Consider the following 20,682-nt stretch of genomic DNA (forward strand, 5'->3'; position numbering starts at 1 on the left):
ATGACCAACTATTTTGCTCCCTCCCCATAAAAAAAATCATATAAAATCAAAGTCAATGCAAAATAAGTCAACATCCCTTAATGTCCCAATGCCTCCAATGCACTGGAAATCATTCTGTAGTGGTTTGAAGGACAAGAAGAAAGTGATGTAGTGCACCATACTGCGACTTATGCACTGTACCTACTGTAATTTTGAGATGTTCTATTTTATTAACTTTTCTATTTTACGAACTCCTCAATCCTCAATTTAGTTCATAAAATAGGGGTTCTATTGTTTTAAAATGTTTTTGCAACCTTTTTTGAAAAGCTCTAGCACCACAGCAGGAAGGCTCTAAGATGAAATTTGACAGAGAGATAATCTATAGGTTGGGTTTGTGCTTATCAGTGTTCCAGTGAAATTTTGTTATGGAACATATTTTACAGTCCTTACTCACAACGAGTAGTACCTTACTCCACAAACAGCTCTATTGATTGCAATGTGGTTACTCACAGAGTACTATTCTACACGAATACTATCAGTTGAATTTAGCTCTGTACAATTAAATCAGCTCCCAACTTTCTACTAGCACTGCCACTGCATGTAATTTGAGTGCAATTTTATGATCTTCAATGGTGGATATGGAATTTCATTTACATAATGTTTGATAATGCCTCATCACACGCAAGATGAATAGTGAATGGAACATGGCCTTTCTATGGCTTCTTTATACCACTACTTTATAGCACTGCAAAGCAGCTGGAAAGCCAGTGGATCCAGCACCCTGCATTCCCATAATGGTTCCTAAGGCACAACTCAGTCCCAACCCTTGGCACAGGAAGCATGTCCAGGAGAGAGGTTGTGTAGCTGGGACAATCCTGTGCGTTAGCAGTCCCTGACTACCAAAACAGCCATAGGAGCCATTGGTAACTAGTACAAAGTTGAGCAGCCCTGAGGCTGCTCTACTTTATGCAGGGACGGAACTGGTGCTCTGAAAGTTCCAGGATTAGGGAAGTTCATAAAAGTGACTTACTGTCACCTTTGTGCTCTTCACCTTCACGTTGCTTCAGACACAACTCCAGGATCTAGGTCAAAGAGCACACATTTTGTGCAGGACGTAGCATTTTACTGCTATATACAAAAGAGTTTCACATAATAGAATTTCTTTGTTTTTATAAACATTCTTTTACAAATTCCTAGGAAATTTCATACAAAAAATAAGAGAGCATTAAGGGTGGAAAGTGATGCACCCAAAAGTCAAGAAAAGCCAAGATTAAGTTTGCTCACACAATCTTAACTCTAGCTCTAACCCTTTTGCATGTGCATTATGATACAGTCTTTAAGGCTGATTCTCCACTGTCTCTCCACTTGTATAGTCATTTACATCCATGCAAAGTAAGTATAAAATGCTACCAAATAAGAATGAAAATGTTTTACCCTCATGTTGCAATCTCACTACAGATGTAATGACATAATGTGCAAGGTGCTGGAGAATCAGATCTTTATGTACATGACCACATGCTATTATCCCTGCATTTACTCACCCTGTGTGCAGGCTAAACAGTATACAATATCTGAGGCAGGGATACATTAGTGAATGAAACAGGGGTCTTACGGATTTGTGCTTTATTTTTTACCCGTTTCTATTTACAATTACCCCAGTGTAAATCTGGAGTAAAACCAAATTTACACAGGTGTTTACTGAAAGTATATTTAGTCCCTCCATGTACAGGACAGATGGCATGTGGTGAATGAGGAAAACATCAGAGGACCTGCAACTCATTTAGCATGCAGTCTGCATGATGTACAGTGAATGAGGCAGAGGATTTCTCACTGAATAAGGAGCATAAAAATAAATATTGAACAGCTGACTCATTCCCAGTGCACCATCCAACCTGTATACAGAGGGCCAGATCCTCGGTGCAAATCCGATCTACATCAGCTGAGGATCTGGTCCTAAATCAGGCAGATATCCTGAGAAAATAATAATACATGATCATATATTAAAGACTAGATTGTAGTGCATACAAGCAAGGGGACAGAGGTGTCAGGTTCCAGACTTTTGGGTGCTTCAATTTGCAACATTAATGTTCTTTTATTGTAGTTTTTTTGTATGAAATGTAAGCAATCCATTTTAATTGTTTAAGCCATAATCCTGCAAACCGATGTGCTAGGGTGGACATTTGCATCTGCACAACATTCCAGTGAAATCAGTGTGGCTACTTTTAAGAACAGGGATCTGTGCTAGTACATCCACTAGCAGCCAGAATCAGAGTCTTAAATGTTAAAGGTCAAATTTTGCATTGACTTACACCTTGTGCAATCCTGTTGACTTCAGAGCTATACAAAGTGTATGTAATCACAAAATTTGTCCCTAACTGCAGGCACCAAACATCTCCCACTTGCATTACCAATCTTTTATCATTCACAAACCTTGCTAGCGAGCAGGCCTATTAAACCATGGACAAAACCATCCAGGGATAGCATCACATTCCATTTAAAGAGCTAAGTATTATCAACCATCTGTACTTGATAACATTGTTATCTCCTCCCCCAGATACACACTACTTACACTTCAAATCATACAACCCTCTATGCTCTTCTCTCACTCCCAGCAAGCATCTTATATAAGCTGTGACAAGTTAACAAATCCATGTAAACAGCTTTTTTAAACACAGACATGTAGGGCTGGGGGAGCCCTTGGGAGGTCACCTAGTCCTGCCTCAGCATTGGGGGCTGGAAATCTCTATTACAGAAAAAAAATGCACAATGTATTTGCACGATCTTGGGTACGTCACTTCACCTCTCTCATTTCTCATTTTCTCCATCTGTAAAATGAAGATCCGCCTTTGTAAAGCACTCAGAGATCAAATGTATAGGTCCCTTCTTGAGGAAAAATACTATATTGCTAGGTATTATTGTTTTGTAAAATATTTTTATAACTCCAATGCCCTTTTCCCACATCAGATGTCATAAAAGTAGCAGGTACAATAGAATCTTTTCAGTCAATGGACTGCATTTACTGCATACATGCCAATAACCCCACTGGGTCAGGATAGTCATGAAAGTTGACCTCTGTGCTGCATCCCCCTCACCGTCTCTAGTAGCGACTGCCTCTCTTCTCTCCTGTTTCCTTTACTGTTCTCCAACAGTGTCCACAGGCAGGTGGATACCAGGGCAGCACTTCAGTTCCTCTCACCCCATGGTAAGAGGGAAAGAGGACACTAACCCCAGACCTGCACCATCATTGCAAAATGCTCCTGTAAAACAAGTTCACACCTGAAAGTTTCTCCTTCAACAAATGCTAAAGAATAATATTCTACTACAGAGAATCCTACACAAAAACACTTTCAAAATGGCTGATATGTTCCATTATGCCCTCAGGTGGCTATTTTGAGAAGAGCATGTCCTAGTGTACTCAGTGGGACTGAGGATACATCTACACAGCCCAGGGCAGTGACTCTCAGAGCCTGGGTCGACAGACTTGGGCCCGCAGGGCTCACACTACCACACTAAAAATATCTATGTAGATATTGTGGCTTGGGCTGGAGCTAGGGCTCAAAAGCTTAGGGAGGGAGGTGGGCTTCAGAGCCTGGGCTCCAGCCCAAGCCGCAATATCTACACAGCTATTTTTAGCACAGTAGCATGAACTAGTGTCCGTCAATCCGGGCTCTAAGGGTACGTCCACACTACCCGCCGGATCGGCGGGTAGCGATCTATCTATCGGGGATCAATTTATCGCGTCTTGTCTAGACGCAATAAATCGATCCCCAAACGCGCTCCCTGTCGACTCCGGAATTCCACCAGAGCGAGCAGCGGAGTCGACGGGGGAGCCGCGGCCGTCGATCCTGCGCCGTGAGGACGGGAGGTAAGTCGATCTAAGATACGTCGACTTCAGCTATGCTATTCTCGTAGCTGAAGTTGCGTATCTTAGATCGAGCCCCCCCGTAGACCAGCCCATACACTCACCGCCATGGGCTGCTGCCTCCTGTTCCCTTTATGTTCCTCTCCAGGGGCGGACAGCATAGGGTGCCACCACCTTCATGGAGACAGGTTGGCCTCTCTTTCATTGGGAGCAATGGGAGGTGGTGGCCTTTTGGAAAGAGGGAATCAGCATAGGACCTCAGTCTCTTACAAACAATAGGAGATAGCAATTTTGTGTGTTTCTCTCTCGGGAAGTTCTTATGAACCAGATAAATTTTAGTTATGAAATATAATGGCAAAAAATGATAATCTTAAATTCTCCTTTTCAAAAGCTATATGTTACACCAGTTCTAATGAAAAGAGAGGGAAGGCGAGAGGGGGAAACTCCGTGTGTGCGTGCGTGCACACACATGTGAAGGAGAACATAGGGGTCCAGGGGAAAGGGGGAAATTGGAGTACGTGTGTGCACGCAAGGGCTGTGGAGAAAGTGGGGGAGAGGAAATTTGGAATGTGTGTGCAAGGAAAGAATCTTGAGTGTACACTCTGGCTCAACAAAGCAACTGCAAACCCTGTTTACCTAGCTAGTATACTTTGTGCTTCTCCAGAATGGCAGAAAACAGACTTTTATGGCTTATTTTGGCCATAAAAATTAAAATGATTTAAGGTTGACACTTCATATCTTCAAATCATTAGAAGTATCACATGGTAACATTCTCTTTGAGTTTCTTGTTTAGTGTTCATATATGAAATTTTTAATTAAAAATAAACAAGGAAATTCCCAGACAAAAACTACATTAAATTGGCGTTAAGGCTGAGAGTACATATTAGTAATTTAGGGTTAAATACTTTGAAGGGATGTTGTCCAAGAACCAAACATTATAAACCTTGGAAATGAAGAGTTAAGCTTACACTTGAAAGAAATCCAGACATGTTACAGTATGTAAACGCACAGTTAAGGACACTGATCAACCTTATCTCTGCCCTGCAATGGACCCCTTAAGGGAAGGAAACAAATCTAGTGTGTCTTTAAAAATCAGTTTAATCTAATCTAGCATCACAAACACTAAAATGTCTTAATCACAATCATATAGTTATTACACAGTGTCACTACAGGACAGTGTCATTCAGCCAATGACAACACAGCCCCTGCTGAAACCACAGAATGGAGACTACCAGGATAGGGCATAGGGGAAGTTGTCCTTGCAGGATGGCTACTGCCTGAATGCATCTTGGGGGGCAGATATCTCACTCTCAGATCAACTGGGGTTGGGAGGCATCACCCTTGCACAATTCATAAGCCCCCCAAACCAATCTCCCTTGAGGGGATGCCTCCTAGAAAATTCTGCAAAATGAACTTCATGCAGGTCTCCTTGCCCCATCAGTTTTTCTGTGGGAATGTATGATCTGGCCTCGTTATGTGCCTACACTATTAAACCTATGAATTTAGTATGATTCAAGGGAACAGGAAGTTTATATGGATAAAATGAATATCCAGTTATATCAGTTAATGTAAACAAAATGTTTTGGAAGGGATAAAAACTTCAGTTATCAATATCATACTATTGGGGATTAGGAGGGGACTTCCACTGGGGGTATCGCACATCTACTTGCTGTAGGGTTCTTTCACCTTACTCTGAGGTTTCGGGTGCTGACAATGGCCAGAGAGAGGATACTGGACTAGAGAGATCACAGGTCTGTGTTCCTAACCCTAATATGAATTTCCAACATTTTCTGTATGTCTAGATTAAATATATAATTGTCTGCATGCTCAATTCTACATTCCTTATGCAAGGGAAAACTCATGTTCTCCCCAATGGGAGACTTTCTTGCATAAACAATATCGACTCTATGTCTGATAAGTGTTCATCTTCATTCTCATTCAATCTTCTCCCAACTGCATCATGCCTAGCAACCAATCTCCTGAAAAAGTAATAAAAGCCCTAATATCCCTATTTATGGTCTTTCTGAACTCAAGAGATTTGCAGTGTCATAAATGTGATCTTCCAAGATCTTAACATGAGATTTATTCCCACAGCTAACTGGTCATGTCTACATACTGTGTCAGGGCCGGGCTGTGGGCAGCCTGTGTGCACCAGTCAGTTACCAAGTCAGGAGACAAGCAGCAGGGTCTGAGTCAGGCACCAAGTTGCAGATGGCAGGCAAATAGCAGAATCGGGGTCGAACTGGGTCAGGTTATCAGGAAGTCAGGGTCAGACAGCAGGTAAACAGCAGAGTCAGGGACAACCAGGGTCAGAAGCTGGAGTCTAGGGTCCACAGCAAGACAAGGTCTGGAGTGGAAGCAAGCAGACAGTCTGCATCATTGCGCAGACAGCTTCCCATAACAGCTTATATACTGGCATAAGCCAATCAGCAGGCACTCAGGCCCTTCTGGGCAGTACTTCCTGCAGTGCCTAGCTTCACAGGGTCTTCCAGTGGAAACACAGCCTAAGTTTCCAATGGTGATGCGGAAGCATCAGCAGCCCAGCACCACTATAGCTCTAGGTTCTAGTCCCGCAAGGGTGTTGCTGGTCCAGGCTTATTCAGGTGAGTCCTGTGGAATTCCCCACCAGGTGAGTGGCAAGGACATGGGAAGCAGGTTCCTAAGTGTGCTTCTCAGGGCCATAGTCTTCACAGTCCACCAGATAGTACAGGCATCCATCAGGAATCAAGGATGGCATGCACTTTGTACTCCTTGTGACCCTGGATTTCAACCATGGAAGCAGTGGTGTAGTTCAATCAGGGAAGGAGTTCTCAGTATAGGGTTTCAAAAGGGGAAATATGAAAAATTGGGTATATTTTGAGAGACTGGGGAAGCTGTAGTTTAAAGGTAACCAGGTTGATCTGCTGGCATATCTGGAAGGGTTCCAGGAACTGGTGGTCCTATTTCCAGGAGAGTTGACTAGTCTGGAGATGCTTGGCAGCAAGCCAGACTTTCTGGCCTACTGTGAATGCCAGAACTTCCTGTCGCAGATGGTCTGCATGCCTCTTGTAAGCCTTCTTCACCTCTACTAGGTTGTTCCTCAGTTCCCCTTAATAAGATGGATTTGTTGGACCCAGTAGATGGCAGCTGGTAGTGCCAGGTGAAAACAGGGGTTAGGGTTGCCAACCCTCCCAGTTTTGCCGGGAGTCTCTCAGATCAGGCTCTATCTCCCGGAGGCTACTGAAGCCAAACCGGGACATTTCAGGCGTTAAAACTCCGGTGGCACAGCAGGGCTAAGGCAGGCTCCTTGCCTGCCCTGGCTCCACGCCGCTCCTGGAAGCTGCTGGTATGTCCCTGCAGCCTGGGGGGGGGGCTAGGGGGTCTCTGCACGCTGCCCCTACCCCGAGCGCCGACTCCGCAGCTCCCATTGGCCGGGAACCGTGGCCAATGGGAGCTTCAGGGGCGGCGCCTGCAGGAAGGGGCGGCGCCTGCAGGCAGGGGCGGCCTGGCTGCCCCTAAGCCTAGGAGCCTGGTCGCTTCCAGGAGCCACCCAAGGTAAGTGCCGCCTGGCCTGAGCCTGCACCCCCTCCTGCACCCCAACCCCCTGCCCCAGTCCTGACCCCCTCCTGCATCCAAACTCCCTCACAGAGCCTGCACTCCCTCACACACCCCTACCCCAGCCCTGAGCCACCTCCCGCACCCAAACTCCCGCCCAGAGCCTGCACCCTGAGTCCTCTCCCGCACTCCAAACCCCTCAACCCCAGCCTGGTAAAAATCAGTGAGGGTGAGGAAGAGCAAGCGATGGAGGGAGGGGAGGATGGACTGACCGGGGGCATGGCCTTGGGGGAGGGGTGGGGCAGGTGGCAGGGCAAGGGTCTTTGGGTTTGTGAGATTAGCCAGTTGGCAACCCTTATTCAGGGCTGGAACCCGTAATTAGAGAAGAAGGGGCTCTAACATGCACAGGCATGGTCAGCATTGTTATATGAAAACTCCGCATTTGGGAGGAGTGTAAATCAGTTTATCTTGGTGATAATTTACAAAACACTGTTCCAGTACTTGGTTCACCCATTTGGTTTGTCTATTTGTTTTGGGATGGTATGTGGAGAAGGTGAATATGCAGACATCCAGTAATCTGAATGCTCTGTGCCAGAAGTGAGAGGTAAACTGTGGGCTCAGTCTAAAACTATGTGGTGTGGGAGCCCATGGAGGCTAACCACATTTTGCATGAGGAGTTGGGTAGTAGTTTCAGCAGAGGTTGGGTGGCTGCAAGGGATGAGATGGGCCATTTTAGTCAGACAGTCCACAACCATTAAGACTGCTATATGGCCATCTGATGCTAGATGTTCCGCAATAAAGCCTAGGCTGCTGAGTGGTCTGCTCTGGGGCAACTTGGTACATGCCCATCACATGCAGGAGTCCATGTAAGCTTGGACTTTGGCCTGCATTCAGGACCACCAGAACAATTCAGCAACCATGTGGTCTTAAGGCAGCCAAAGTGACCCACCAACAGAGCATCTTGGCACAGCTGTAGCACCTTCAATTGGGAGTGCCCCAGGGAACATATGTGCGCTCAAAGTATGTTATCCCATCCCACACAGAACAGTGCATCTTTGCCCCCAGTGGGCTGTGTTCCTTGGGCGAGCCAGTCTTCTTTCAAGGCAGACTGGATAAGGGAGACCAGTCTTCCTGAACTGTGGCATTGACAAAATTACTAGGCTTGAGGAGGAAGGAGGGCTATGAAGTAAGTACCTCATTTTCCCAGTAGTATTCTCCCTTTCGCAGTAGAGCGTCGGCTTTCCCATTTTGTTTTCCTGGACGGTAGGTAATTGTAAACTCAAATCAAGAGAAGAACAAGGCCCACCTTAACTGCCTCTGGTTCAAAGTTTGGGCCTTGCAGAAGTACTCGAGGTTCTTATGGTCAGTAAAAACCAGTACTGGGTCCCAAGCTCCCTCAAGGCAATGACGCCAGTCTTCAAATGCAGTTTGGATTGAAAGCAGCTCCTTGTCCAGTATTCCATAGTTCATCTCTGCAGGGGCAAGTTTTCGAGAGTAGAATGCACAAGGGTGCAGAACTGACTGCAGCCCAAGTTGCTGCAAGAGTACTACCCAGAGGGCCATGTTGGATGCATCTGTTTCCACTATAAATGGGCAAGTCAGGTCAGGGTGAGCCAAAATCAGGGCCATGGTGAAGGCGATTTTGAGCTGGGCTTCAGGTGACCAAGGGAACCAAATGACTTTATGAAGGAAGGAAGTCTGAGGGGCTATTTGTTCAGAGAAGTTGGTGATGAATCACCTATAAAAATTCACACAGCCCAGGAAGCACTGAAGTTCTCAAAGGGTCTGGGATGCTGTCCAGTTGTAGATGGCTTCCATCTTCTGTGGGTCCATCTGAATACACTCCGAGGAGATGATATAACCTAACAATCAAGGGTGTCCTGGTCGAAGGTGCACTTCTCTAGCTGGGCATAAAACTGTCTCTCCAGGACAGACCAGACATGATGGCAGTGCTGCTCAGGTTCTCAGAAAACACCAGTATATCATCAAGGTAGATTATCACATATGGCCCAGGATGCCCCTGAACACATCATTTACAAAATGTTAACACGTTGCAAAGGTATTGGTTAAACCAAATGGCATTACTAAGTATTCAAAGTGCCCATATCAGGTAAGAAAAATGGTTTTCCATGCATCCTTAGCACTTATGCGCACTAGACTGTATGCCCCCTGAAGATCTAGTTTAGTGAAGAAGCTGGCAGTCCTCAGGCAGCCCAGTAATTCTGGGATGAGGGGCAGGGGGTACTGGTTACAAATAGTCACCTGATTCAATGCATGATAGTCTATGCAGAAGTATAGTGACCCACTCCTTTTTCACACAAAGAGGACTAGTGCTACATTGGAGAGGTGGATCTCTGAAAGAAGCCGTTTGTAAGATTTCCGTGGATATATATGCACGTAGTGCCTCTAACTCTGGCTCAGACATAGTGTATATCCATCCACGTGGCACCTTTGCCTTTGTTTGTAGGTCTATTGAATAATCGTAGTCCCTGTGTGAGGGTTGTGAATCCATGTTTTTCTTTTCAAATACATTCAGGTAGTCTCAGTATTTGTCGGGGAGGTTGAGGTTCTGGTCTGGAATCACTGCTTCTGGTTATCCCCCACCATCTGGGGTCTCACTTCAGAAGGTCTTATTCACTCCTGGGGCCATTGTTGCGGGTCAACTGAGGGTTGGTTGATTTGTTGGAGGCAAGCTTTCTGGCTATATTTGGAGGAGAAGCGAATGCTTTTCCGCCACCAGGAGATACACAGGTCATACTGCTCCAACCAAGGAATACCAAGAATTATTGGGAAGAATGGAGAGCAGATCATATCAAAGCATATTATTTCTTGGTGCCCTATTACTATAATCTCTAAGGGGACAGTCTCTCGGATCATCAGTCCTGATGATAGGATCCACAGCCATCAATCATCTCCACCAGGTCTAGTGTGGGTTTGGCAGTGGTTTGGGCTGCCTTAGCACCTACAAAGTTGGCAGCAGTCCTGGAGTCTATTATCATTAGTTGCAGGGGATCTGCTGTGCCTGCCTGTAGCCTGCACCCACAGTAGCAACTGGAAATGTGGGGACAGCCTATGGTTCCAGACAGGATTCTACTTGAGGGTTGGTTCCAGAGCATGGAGCTCTAGTGATGCCCAGGCTGTACGCCACCCTAGCAGGCTTGGGCTGCTCCATTTCCCCAGCTCTTTCAAGTGGGGCAAGGGCATGTCCTGGCGCACTGCAGCTGACATTCTTTCTCCTTTGGGGCCAGGCGTCGGCGACCCAGGGTGACCTGCATGGGTTCAGGATGCAGCTCTACAGGCTTTGTTGTACAGGGTGGGCACAGGGTTTCTTTCCTCTTTCTGAACATGCAGCCAAGAGTCAATGCACACGGCAAGATTAATAAAAGCCTCTAGGAATGTGGGTTTTTAACATGGGCTAGCTCATTTTTCACATCCTAACGGACTCCCCACCAGAACTGGTATAGTTGGGCTGCTCCATTCCATATGACATCAACAACAAGTCATCAGAAAAAAGCAGCACAGGAGGTGGCTGGCCTTTGCCCCGGCAGCTTCCAGAGGGCAGCCTCTGTGAAGCGGACACGATGCAGGTCATCAAAAATGGTTGAGAAGGCTTGCAGGCAGGAGTCCAAGTCGGAAAGCATGGGGCTGTTCTGCGCCAACAGGAGGAAGCCCAATTGAGCACTTCACCAATGAGCATGCTAACTACTAGCCCCACCTTTATCTGATCTGTAGGGTACATTCGGGGGTGCAGCAGGAAGAGCAGCCAGCATTAGAACAGGATCCTCCAGAATTTCCAGCAATCCCCATCAAATCATTCTGGCAGCAGCAATGCAAGGGCCAGTTCAGATGATGGGTGGTCTGTTCAGACATGTAGTATAGCTGCTTCTCCCTGTGAGCCTGCTAGCTGCTCATGCACAGTCTCTGGGAGGGATGGGCAAAGGTGGTCTGAGCAAACTGTGAGGACCAGGCCATGGGCAGCCTGTGTGCCTTGGTCAATTACCCAGCTGCAATCAGAAAACCAGTAGCAGAGTCAGGGTTGAGCCGGGTCTGGATACCAGGAAGTCAGAGTCAGGCACCAGGTTACAGACAGCAGGCAAATAGCAGAGTTGGGAACAAACCAGGGTCAGAAGCCGGAGTCTAGGATCCACAGCAAGACAGGGTCTGGTTTGGAAGAAAGTAGGACATCTGCATCATTGCTCAATCAGCTCCCCATAGTGGCTTCCGGGTTTATATACCAGCATGAGCCAATCAGTGGGGCAGCAAGGGGCTGCCACTTTCTGGGCAGCACTTCCTGCAGTGCCCAGCTTCACAAGGTCCTCCACCAGAAACACAGCCTAAGCTTCCAGTGATGATGCAGAACCATCAGTGGTGCAGAACCCCTGTGTTCCCTGGTTCTAGTCCAACAGGTTCTTACATATTGTGGACTGTGGCTTGGACTCACCTGTGAACATCTGTTAGGAAAGCACCTATTTAATATGATGGCAAAATAAAAGAAACTATGACCCTTATTCCAAAGAATGAGGCTAATGCTATGCCACTAACATCAATTTGAGCTTTACTATCAGGGGTGTCATCTCAGAAAAATTCGGTGGGTAAAGGATGGGCAAAGTTGTGTCAGCATACAGAATATTCTCTGTCCAGAACAGCATAATGAATGAGAAAAACTGGGCAATTATTGCTCTCCTAATCATCACACCCAAAGTTGGGGGGAGGGAGTGGAAGACATAATGAAGCATATAGACCTATGAAAAGTCAGGGGGGTAGAAACCAAGGACAGGAGAGGCAGCTGCTCCTCCCCCACCTTATAGTAAATGACACCCCTGTTTACTAACTTCACCTGGATCAGGCCCAGTTTTTGGCACGAGGCTATTGTCACAGTTTCAGGATAACTTCAACTGCATTCCCTCTCTGTGGTCCCTCAAGGGAACCCACTTAAGGCTTCCAGCTCCCAGCCATCACCTCTCTTGGTTGGAGATCTATGTCTCTCTCCTTTCTGACTGGGGTTTTAAGGGTGCACAGCTCCCTGCATTACACTGTCATACCTCCAGAAAGCCATTCTCTCTAAAGGCCAGCACCTGTCCATTGCTTTCTCTCCCAGAGCTATTAATTGTGTATTGCCAGCAATTACTAGTTACAACACAGCTCCTTCTAAAGCAAGCACCTTTATTCTCAAGGTAAAAACATGTCAAAAACAATAAAAGTTCCTATACTTATGCTAAAAGCTTACCAGAGGTCACCCATCAGTCTTACGGGGCTCTAGTAGGCCACAGTCTTTCCAACCTTTTTGCAAGGGTTGGAGTTCTTTGACAGAAGGTCCTGTCCATTTGCTGGATCAGAAAGAAGGCCCCAAGTCAGCTTAAACCCAGCCTTTTTACACCAAAAGCCTGTTCTTTGTCTGTTGGTTTCTAAAAAAAACAACCAGTCTGAACTAGTATATTGAAGCCTCTCCAAGGGGTGGTAGCTCTCTGGAGTGTTTATAACCTAAATGATTCATCTTAATCACCCCCTACTGCTTTTAGTTCCTTGTGGAGCTGTGGTAATCCTTCCCCCTTGGAATTACATACAATCCCTGGCCCACAGTGTTATATAAACCATTCATACACTTAACACAAAATGATCCTCACAGATATTGCATGCGGTTGCAATATCTGTCACAGCTACTACATTAAAATTTTTGATTCAGCTGATCCCAGCTATAATCAATATCTTTATGATATGCACATGAATTCCCACCTCCCAAGAGCAGCCATGTAAACTATGTGATCTGTATCTCAGTTTGCTGATTTCACAGTAGCTGACAACTATAAGAGTGTCAGAATTTCATGTCATTATATTAATACTGTAAAAGAGGTTGCCACTGATTCATTATTACAACATTACCTTCATGTAAATTTATCATGCTTGTTAGGAAAGGCAATAGTAATTTAGCTCACAATATTTCCAAACCTAGTGTATTTATATTCTTAAAATCATTAATGTAGTCCCCTACTTTTGAAAATAAATATCAAAAGGCAATTGTGAACACATCCAAATAAAATAAAAATCTAATTTACTAATATACCTGATAGACACCTCAGTGATAAGCACCTTTCGAAATACACAGAGAGGAAAAAGCCCTCAGATCTGTTAATAATAAAACCAGTCTTAACTGTGATCTAGATCCTGCAGTTTTTATTTAAGAAAAGCTCCCATTTACTTCAAATGGGAGATGTGCCTAAGATCAGGCCCTATAATTCTGAAGTATGAGTCAGCTTTTATGTTCTATACCTAAATGAAGACACAGCAAAGGAAAGAAAAATAAAACGGTTTTAAAAGATTAGCTGAACTGTTGCTCTATCTGTCCTTAGCCTGCAGCCCATAAAAATCCAAATTTGCCATTTGCTTTAATGGGAGTTTTGAGTGAGCAAGGGCTGTAGGATCAGGACCTCAGACATGCAGCTAAAAAACTTACCTATTCCAGTTGAATAATATTCAATAGAAATCTCAAAAGTCTGTGTAGGAGTAACTTGAAAAAAAGGCAAGTTTTAGATTCTATGATCCTTTCTTTATTTTTACTTTTGCAACATTTCTTTTGCATTGGTTTATGGTACAAATTATTACTCTGAGCCTGCACCTTGTAGAATGCGGGTGGACTGCTGTGCCCATATGGAGCCCCACTGACTTCAGCGAGGGCCTGCATGAGCACAGTGGTCCATTCACGTGCTACAAAATGCAGGATTGGGGCCTATGGGTCTTCTGTTGGTTTACTCAAACATATTCATAAGATCACCAAAAGGCCATACAGCAGAACAATTCCTATCTAAGGATAACCTTTAGGGAAGTATATTTTGTTTATCACCACATATTTATGGAATATTTTGGCAAGTTTGCTTTTATTGCATCTATGTGTTTTGATCAAAGGAAGTAAATATTTTGTATACTATCAGGTTGGCCTCTGCAGTACCATGCTTTTATAAGCAAGTGCTGCTGCAGCTTAAAGCTTTCTTGTATTGATATTAACACTCAGCTTAATAATGTTTTTTAAAAAAATAAAAAGTCTGCTAATTTTAAAAAGAGAAGCAATTATTGCCTGCCAAAATCTTCCAAAAATGATGTTTTACTAATGTACTCATGTATGTAGATAGATTCATCAGAAAGTAACACCACGGAAATATTTTAAAGTAACAAGTAAATTCAGAATTAAGGCTGAAAATGAACTGACACTATTCTTAATGCACCCTATTTTGACTACGTATTACAACATATGACATGTAATATCACACGATACTATTTTGAGACAAATACAAATCACAGGTGCTGTAAGATGACTTCATCATGGAGTTAAACATGCTGAGTTTTAGCCTTAACTCAGAATTCCCTTGACTTTGTGGATTTAAGTCAGATTCTGCAATGATATTATAACATATTTTTGATTATTTGTATTTCCTTTTTATTACTGTAGTGTTAAAAAGGAGAGGCAGGGCTCTTATTAAAATATTTGAAGTTTGACATAATACTGTTTTATTGTATACATACACAAAAGGAGCCAAATTGAACCCCGGTGTAAACAGGTATAATTCCATTAAGACAACTGAGTTGCACACATTTAGACTATGGAGGAATTTGGCCAAAGGGCCTGATCCTGCTTTCACATAAGGTAATGAATGGCAAAATTCCCATTATTATTTACACAGAGCCTAATCCAAAGCTCATTGAAGTAATTTTCCCTCTGGTCCTGTTCCTACTGAAGTCAATGTGAGATTTTATATTGACTTTAATTGGGAACAGAATTTGAACCATTATGCCCCAAAATGTGCTAGTTGTTTGATTTCAATGACAGCATAAGTGGGCCCTTAGTTTTAAATATTTATGTTGATACATGCAATGTATCACTTTACATGGTTAAATATCTTAAATTTCTTCTTTTTTCCAAAGAACCAAAAGCAATTAGATTACGATATGATTTGATCATTTCCCAAATTTCAAACCATAGCCTTTGATGCTGACTAAGAAAGAAGTATCTTAAACACATAAACTTCATTTATTTTTCTTTATATGCCTATGTTAATCAAATTATTTTATTTTTCAAAGGTATTAAGCAAAACAGTAACAAAAAATAAAAATAAATGGTTCATCCTTTGATGACGTTTTGTACATCAAGTTGAGCCAAATTGGAATTTCAAAAACCTTGAAGGATGAAGTTTATTTTGGGAAGATTAACACAGCTTTTAAAACATACTAGCAATTTTTTCTTACAATTTAAAAAAAAATCATTTTTCCTTTTCACTATTTACAAGACACCCTTGAAAGTTCAACATTAAGGGACCTGATTCTGCAGTCCTTTCTTAGGAACAACTCCCAGTGAAAGTCAACAGAATTCATGTCAAAGTTAAGGTCAATGGGATTGGGCTCAACATTTCATTTCTTTTTTTTTTTTTTAATTACAATTTGTTGTTGTTACTGAGAAGCTAGTACTGATTTGATTTTATTTAAGAATAGTGCTGAAGCTTTCATTATGAAAAATAAATATGAAAAAGACAAACACAGGGATGACCCTACACTTCTTACTCAGACAAAACTCTCATTGAAGGATCTGGTCAACACCTAAGAAAAACAAAGACCAATCAAATTTGGGGCTAGCCAATCTTGATACTGTTCTATTATTATAATGTTGCCATAGTTAACAGTCTTCATTGCAAATATTAAAGGAAAATAATTGATCCCTTTTCAATGCATCACAAATGAGAAATGAAAACATTATGTGTAACATTAACTCCAGTGGATTTTACCTTTGTTTAATGCCTTTTCCTGAAATATTACCTGCAACATATTTTATTTAAAAACAAAAACAAAACAAAAAACCCTTGTACGCTACTCTGAATTTCTAAAAAAGAGCTCACTTGCACATTTCATTCTTACTAGCTTTGCCTGAATTCCTTACCTGGCCATTGTAGTGTTATCAATTTGGAAACTGAGCCTGAGCTCAGGATTGGGCTCTTGATGCTGACATTAAGAGCCTTATGCATTTGTTGACTACTACAACTGTGCACAGGGAAGAACAAGCATAAATGTGATTTCCATCCCATCACTCCAGGGTTAGCTACCACAAACACTGCAGTTGTCAAGTAAAAGGTATGCTGGCATCACATCACCCAGCCCCCCTAATAGATGCTTTTTTCTTTCATTCTTTCTTTTAATTCTAATAGTAAATGAATAGAAAGAGCCACTCCAATCCTTACCTTACAAATCTGGAAATAATCCGAAGATAGGATTTCCTGGATCTCATCTCTGGGTGTCCCTGCAGCACCTGCAGTCCCTCCTGGATGCACGGATCCACTTCCAGCCCCAATTCCACCACCACTGCTACTGCCACCACTGCTACTGCCACCAGGAGATGAGGCAGTTAAACCATCCAAAACTTTGCGGAAATTAAATTTCTTCATTTTGGAAAAATCTTTAAAAGGATGGGGGGGGGGGGGACCAGTGTGCTTTCACACAATCAGTTCCATGTAGCAAAACAAAAACAAAAAACGGTCCGATGTTCTGCTGGGTCAGGCAGTGCGTTAGTCCCTTGTGCCAAACAGGGTCCCAATATTAGGTGGTTAGCGGGAGCCGGTTCCCACCGGTTCGCGGGAACCGGTTGTTAAATTTAGAAGCCCTTTTAGAACCGGTTGTCCCGGTTCTAAAAGGGCTTTTAAATTTAACAAAATCTCTGGCAGCTCCCTGCCCTGCTCCCGGCCCCAGCTCACCGAGCTCCGCCTCCTCCCCTGACGCTCCCCCGGCTTCTCCTCCCCCTCCCCGCTTCCCGCGAATCAGCCGATTCCCGGGCAGCCGGGCTTCCTGCAGGTGAGCTGGGGCTGGGCGGGGCGCGAGGAGGGCTCCAGGCGCCGCCCGGCCCTGACTCCGGCCGCGCGGCGCGGCTCCGGCCCAGCCCCGGCGGGGGTAAGAGGCCGGGGCCGGGGGGGTTGGATCGGGCAGAGGTTCTGGGGGGCGGTCAGGGGATGGGGAAGGGGGGGTTGGGTAGGCATGGGAGTTCCGGGGGTCTGTCGGGGGGGTGGTGGATGGGGTCGGGGCAGTCAGGGGACAGGGCAGGGGGTGGGGTACTGGGGGGCAGTTAGGGTTGGGGGTCTCGGGAAGGAGTGGTCAGGGGACAAGGGGGGGGGTTATGGGTTGCGGTTTCTGAGGGGGGCAGTCGGGGGCAGGACATGGGTGGGGGCTGTACTCACTGGGCGGTTCCCTACCGGGTCTTCGGTGGCGGGTCCTTCAGCCGCCAGAGCCATGCCGTCGAAGACCCGGTAGGGAACCGTTTCCTAAGATTTTGGCAGCTCATCAATATGGACTTCATTTTGTCAGATGTAAAAGCTGCCCTGAAAAGGTCCTTTAAAAACTCCACAAGCAGCAAAACTAAGAATTTATATTCAAAAAAAGAAATAATGTCAAACCCGGCATCTTATTCTCTCACAGAATCCACGTTCGATAGTTATTTTGTTTCAACGCGAATGAACAACCATAAATCGAGATTAAAACCTGCATCCAAAAAGAGTTGAATCTATTTTTCTATCTATTTTGCCTAAGCCTGGCCTTTAAACCTTCGGTTTGGGGTATTTTTATTAAAATAACAAACCACATTAAAGTCCCCAAACCACCTTCAATAAACGGTACCAGTCACCGCTTTTCTCTCCGGCATGTTGGGTGAACAGGGGGTGCCGGTAAGTGAAAAATCCCGGGAACTAACACCAGGGAGTTGGGTCGCGGGGCGCCGGATCCGCGGGGCACTCACCTCGCTCGGCTCCCCGCAAGCGGCGACCAGTCCCTGCGCCGCGGCCCCTAGGTGCCGGAGGCATGGCTAGGTGGCTCTGCGCGTGCTGCCCCCATCCGCAGGCACTGCCCCTGCAGCTCCCATTGGCTGCGGTTCCCGGCCAATGGGCGCTGCGGAGCCAGCGCTGGGGGGGAGGGGGCAGCGCGCACAGAGCCGCGCCTCCGACAGCGCAGGGACTGGTCGCCGCTTGCGGGGAGCCGAGCGAGGTGAGCGCCCCGCACCCAAACTCCCTCCCACATCCCACGCCTCCCCTCGTGCCCCAGCCCTGCACTCTAAGCCCCTCGCGCCCTTCCTCCGCCTAGGAGCAGCAGATGCCCCCGCTTCCGGGGAGCCACGTAGGGAGCCTGCCGGCCCCACGCCAACCGGGGCTATAAACCAGATGTGCTCTGAAGATTGGAAATGCTATAGAAACGCTGTATGGGGTGTAGAGCTTTCTGGTTTGTACAGGGCCCGCTAACAGCTATTTCTGTAATTTTATGTTGAGGTTATGGTAATTTTAAGCTTGGATTCTCTTCCTGCCACTGCTGTCTCCTCCTGCTTCGGCTACTCTTTCTGTCTGTCTATCCCAGCAGCGACAGCAATTGCTGCTCTCCTTGATCCTCCCCTCACCCTTACCCTCACACTCTTAAGGGTAATTGACCATTCGTCGCTGGACTGGCAGCTTTTTACTTGCCTGAGTATTGAACTACCCCTCACCGTCCCAAGATGCTTCACAGTTGTAACATACACCCGGACTGTGAGGGCAGTTCAGTTATCTGAAACACCATTCACAATTGTAAGGAAACCAAACAGCACCTCACCAGTCTGGGGTAAAAACATGTCTGTTAATCCTTTTAATTGTGGGGATGCTGAAAGCCAGCCCACTTACCCTTGTCTGCACCCCCCACCCACAGCTGTGGCCGGGAGCAATGCCGTGTCTCCAGGATGGGGGACCCAGACAGGGGTAAGGGGGCAAAGGCTGGGTGGGGGCAGGCATAGGGCCAGGAGCGGAGCCCCGGGCACAGGGCCTGCCGCCAGGACCTCATGTGTAGGGCCAGTAGCAGAGCCCCAGCAGCCAGGACCCTGGGAGCAGGGGGCCAGGTGTGGGGCCGTGGGCACGGGGCCAGTGCCCCAAGAGCAGATCCCCAGGCACGGGGCACAGGGCCAGTGGCTGGGAAGCAGGCCAGCAGCCGTGACCTGAGCCCTGTGCACAGAGCCAGCAGCCAGGGCACGGGGTCACCGCCCCAAGAGTAGAGCCCCAGGCGTGGAGCCCCAGGCACGGGGCCAGCAGCCAGGTAGCAGGGCTGACGGTCGGGACCCAAGCCCTGGGCTGGGGAGTGGAGGCCTGGGTGCGGAGCCACCTGGGGGTGCTGCAGCACCCCCCGCACTCCGAGTACCCACGCCTATGTCTCTCGTGGTCCTGGTGTAACCAACAAAAGGTCCCCAGCAGTCCTTGGGTATCTGACTGCTTTTTGGTCCGAAAACAACTGGCCGACTGTCCCTTGTGGTAACATAACCTGTTGGTCCCAAGATAACCAACCAAGTGATCCTCTGAGACCTAGAGTAATGGATAATACTCCTGGTCCTGGATTAACTGACTGACCATGCCCCACAGTCCTGAGGTAAGCAAAAATTGTTCTCTGCCCAGTCCCATAGTAACCAATTGATCATCCACAGCCTTGAGACAATTGACTGGCTCTCTGTCACCACAACACAATCCAGGGGTAAATGAGCAACTATTCCGCACAGTCCTGGGGCAGCAATTTCTGGCAATGATGGGGTAGCTGGAGCAACTGTGCCTGGTGGTGCCAGGGTAGCCAGGGCAACTGTGCCTGGTGGTGCTGTTCACCTGGCCAGGATGCAGTTAGGCTCGTCCCCCCCATCCCATGTCTATCATCAGGTTATTTAATCCCAAAACAAAGCTTTACAATGGGGTAAGGTGCAAAACAGTTTATTAAATGAAGTAAATTAACAACAGACGTACTTAACTAGGACCCCCAAGTCCAAAAGGACCAACATACAGAACCACTCGGCTGTTAAACAAGATACACGGCTTAAAGCCCAGGCCCCAAGCTATTTACCAGGGCAGGTTACAAAGGTTACAAAGATGACACTGTACCATGTCTTGATAACAGGATGTGATGGACCCTCACGGACACATCAGGACTGGAGCACTGGACACAGGTAAAGACAGGAACTCCAAGACAGGGCTCCAAGACAGGTAAGCTGATCTTTCTGCAACAGGTCTCCTTTGCGAAGACAGGGCTCTGACCAGGGATGCCAGTCTTTCTCCCACAGGTCTTCTTCCCCTGCTGTGTCCTGCGTGTGTGTAAGATACAGAGACCGAGGATAGCTGATGGACTGCTATCCAGTGTGCAGGCAAGTAACCCCAACCATGCAGCCAGAGGTATTATGGCCTCAGCAACCCTAAGTGCAGGCGTCCACTGACTGCCTTGTTGACGGGCAGCCCTAGGTGACTGGGGAGATGGCCTTTTATAGTCTCCCGTTGCCAGGCAGTTTAGCCAGTCAC

General features: G+C 46.1%; 1 protein-coding gene across 3 annotated transcripts in view; it reads right to left on the bottom strand.

Annotated features, from left to right (window-relative positions):
* STXBP5L (syntaxin binding protein 5L) overlaps positions 1 to 16,797 on the bottom strand; it is a 392,773-nt gene extending 375,976 nt beyond the window's left edge. For all 3 annotated transcript variants that reach the window (XM_065413820.1, XM_065413813.1, XM_065413804.1), the window contains exon 1: positions 16,594 to 16,797. In XM_065413820.1, coding sequence (XP_065269892.1) covers positions 16,594 to 16,797 — 204 coding nt within the window. The remainder of the gene's footprint in view (positions 1 to 16,593) is intronic.
* Between the last annotated feature and the right edge of the window lie 3,885 nt (positions 16,798 to 20,682).

The sequence above is a fragment of the Emys orbicularis genome, chromosome 1, assembly GCF_028017835.1.
Source record: "Emys orbicularis isolate rEmyOrb1 chromosome 1, rEmyOrb1.hap1, whole genome shotgun sequence".
Taxonomy (NCBI): domain Eukaryota; kingdom Metazoa; phylum Chordata; order Testudines; family Emydidae; genus Emys; species Emys orbicularis.